Source organism: Mixophyes fleayi, chromosome 6, assembly GCF_038048845.1.
Source record: "Mixophyes fleayi isolate aMixFle1 chromosome 6, aMixFle1.hap1, whole genome shotgun sequence".
Classification (NCBI taxonomy): domain Eukaryota; kingdom Metazoa; phylum Chordata; class Amphibia; order Anura; family Limnodynastidae; genus Mixophyes; species Mixophyes fleayi.
Window position 1 is genome coordinate 36,655,705 of NC_134407.1, and position 1,717 is coordinate 36,657,421.

General features: G+C 35.1%; 1 protein-coding gene across 1 annotated transcript; it reads left to right on the top strand.

The window, feature by feature from the left end:
* Window positions 1-304: 304 nt before the first annotated feature.
* Window positions 305-1,237, top strand: LOC142095310 (olfactory receptor 5AR1-like). Its single transcript, XM_075178267.1, has one exon. It carries the CDS (start codon window positions 305-307, stop codon window positions 1,235-1,237), a length of 933 nt encoding a protein of 310 aa, XP_075034368.1.
* Window positions 1,238-1,717: the final 480 nt, after the last annotated feature.

Genomic DNA, 1,717 nt, shown 5'->3' on the forward strand with positions numbered 1-1,717 from the left:
CATCCTACTAATACTACGAGCTTGCAGACGTCTTTCATAAACCATGGTGGAAGTGTGTTTAGATGACACAAAATTCTTCTGGTACACTGTACATAGTGTGGTACAGGAATTGTACAACAACATTTCTGGTGTAAATTTACTCCCAATTCTAATAACCGTTCAGCAGATGTTAAAGACACGACATAACTCAAAGTAAAATGTTCATAGCTTGCCTGTGGTTTGTTATGTCTACCTATATGTGATAGCAATGTTTCTCTCATTTCTAGATCATTTTGTAGAAATTTTGTAAAATTGTATGTTGAAAATGAATTTGGAAAGCAAACTTAATGGAACTAGTTTTGCAATCAAAGGCCTGTCAGGCATCCCAGAGCTCCGATTTCCAGTATTCCTGATGTGTCTTTTTATCTACTGTATCATTATCTTTGGGAATGTAACAATCTTTGCCATTATTTTAGGAAATCCACACCTACACATTCCTATGTATATTTTTTTGATGAACCTTTCAGCAGCAGATATCATTTACGCTTCAAATATTCTACCTAACTTGTTGAATATGCTCCTCACACAGCACAATGACATTTCATTCTTTGGGTGTATGACACAGATGTATTTCTACATAGCTCTGACTTGTACAGAAGTCCTTCTGCTTGAGGTTATGGCATATGACCGCTATGTGGCCATCTGTCACCCGCTTCAATATTTACGATTTATGCGTTTAACATGCTGTGCTGGGCTTGCAATTGCTGCATGGACCTTTAGTTTTCTAATTACAATTGGACATACTGTGCTGGTATCTAAACTGTCCTTTTGTGATTCACATCTCATTGACCATTTTTACTGCGATATCGCCCCTCTTCTGAAACTGATCTGCAGTGATACGTACACTGTAGAAATCATGAATTATATTGAAGGAGTGCTTGTGACATTCAATGCATTTGTATTTACAATCATTTCTTATTTGTTTATTATATCTACCATTTTGAAGATAAAATCTGCAGAAGGTCGACTTAAAACGTTTTCTACCTGCTCCTCCCACCTAACTTGTGTGATTATTTTTTATGGGACTTTATTTTGTCTGTACATGAGACCCACATCAAGTTATTCACCGGAGCGGGATAAGTTTTTCGCTCTTTTATCTGGTGTGTTAATTCCAATATTGAATCCTGTTATTTATAGCTTGAAAAATCAGGAATTTAAAGTTGGTTTAAAGAAACTTATGGGCAAGACGTTATATTAATATGCATTATTAATTACTGCCTTAAGAGTTGTCATGTAAATAGAAATGTATGTTTATATCTTCTTAATAATCCATGATATTGGAGAAGCCATAGTGTTGGGGTCATGGACTTTATTCAGACCTAGGCTCATATTTATGTGGGCTCATCATCATCATCATCACCATCAGCTATTTATATAGGGCTTCCTCCATATGCTCCTGTTTACTCTCACAGACCAAAAACACTGGTGGGTTGATGTGTTTGTGCGTGTGTGTTTGTATTGTAGAGAATTTAGAAAGTAAGCTCCACCAGGGCAGGAACTGTTGTGAATGATTAAACATTATTTTAAAAGTGCTGCATAATATGCTGGTGCTATTTAAATAAATGCTAATAATAATTACACCTTAATTAAAAGTCAGCAAATTGTTTGTTTTTCTGTGTGGGATTTTATAAAATAAATATTGTAAGTTCTTGTGTTCTATTTTTCTAGTCTATCTTAA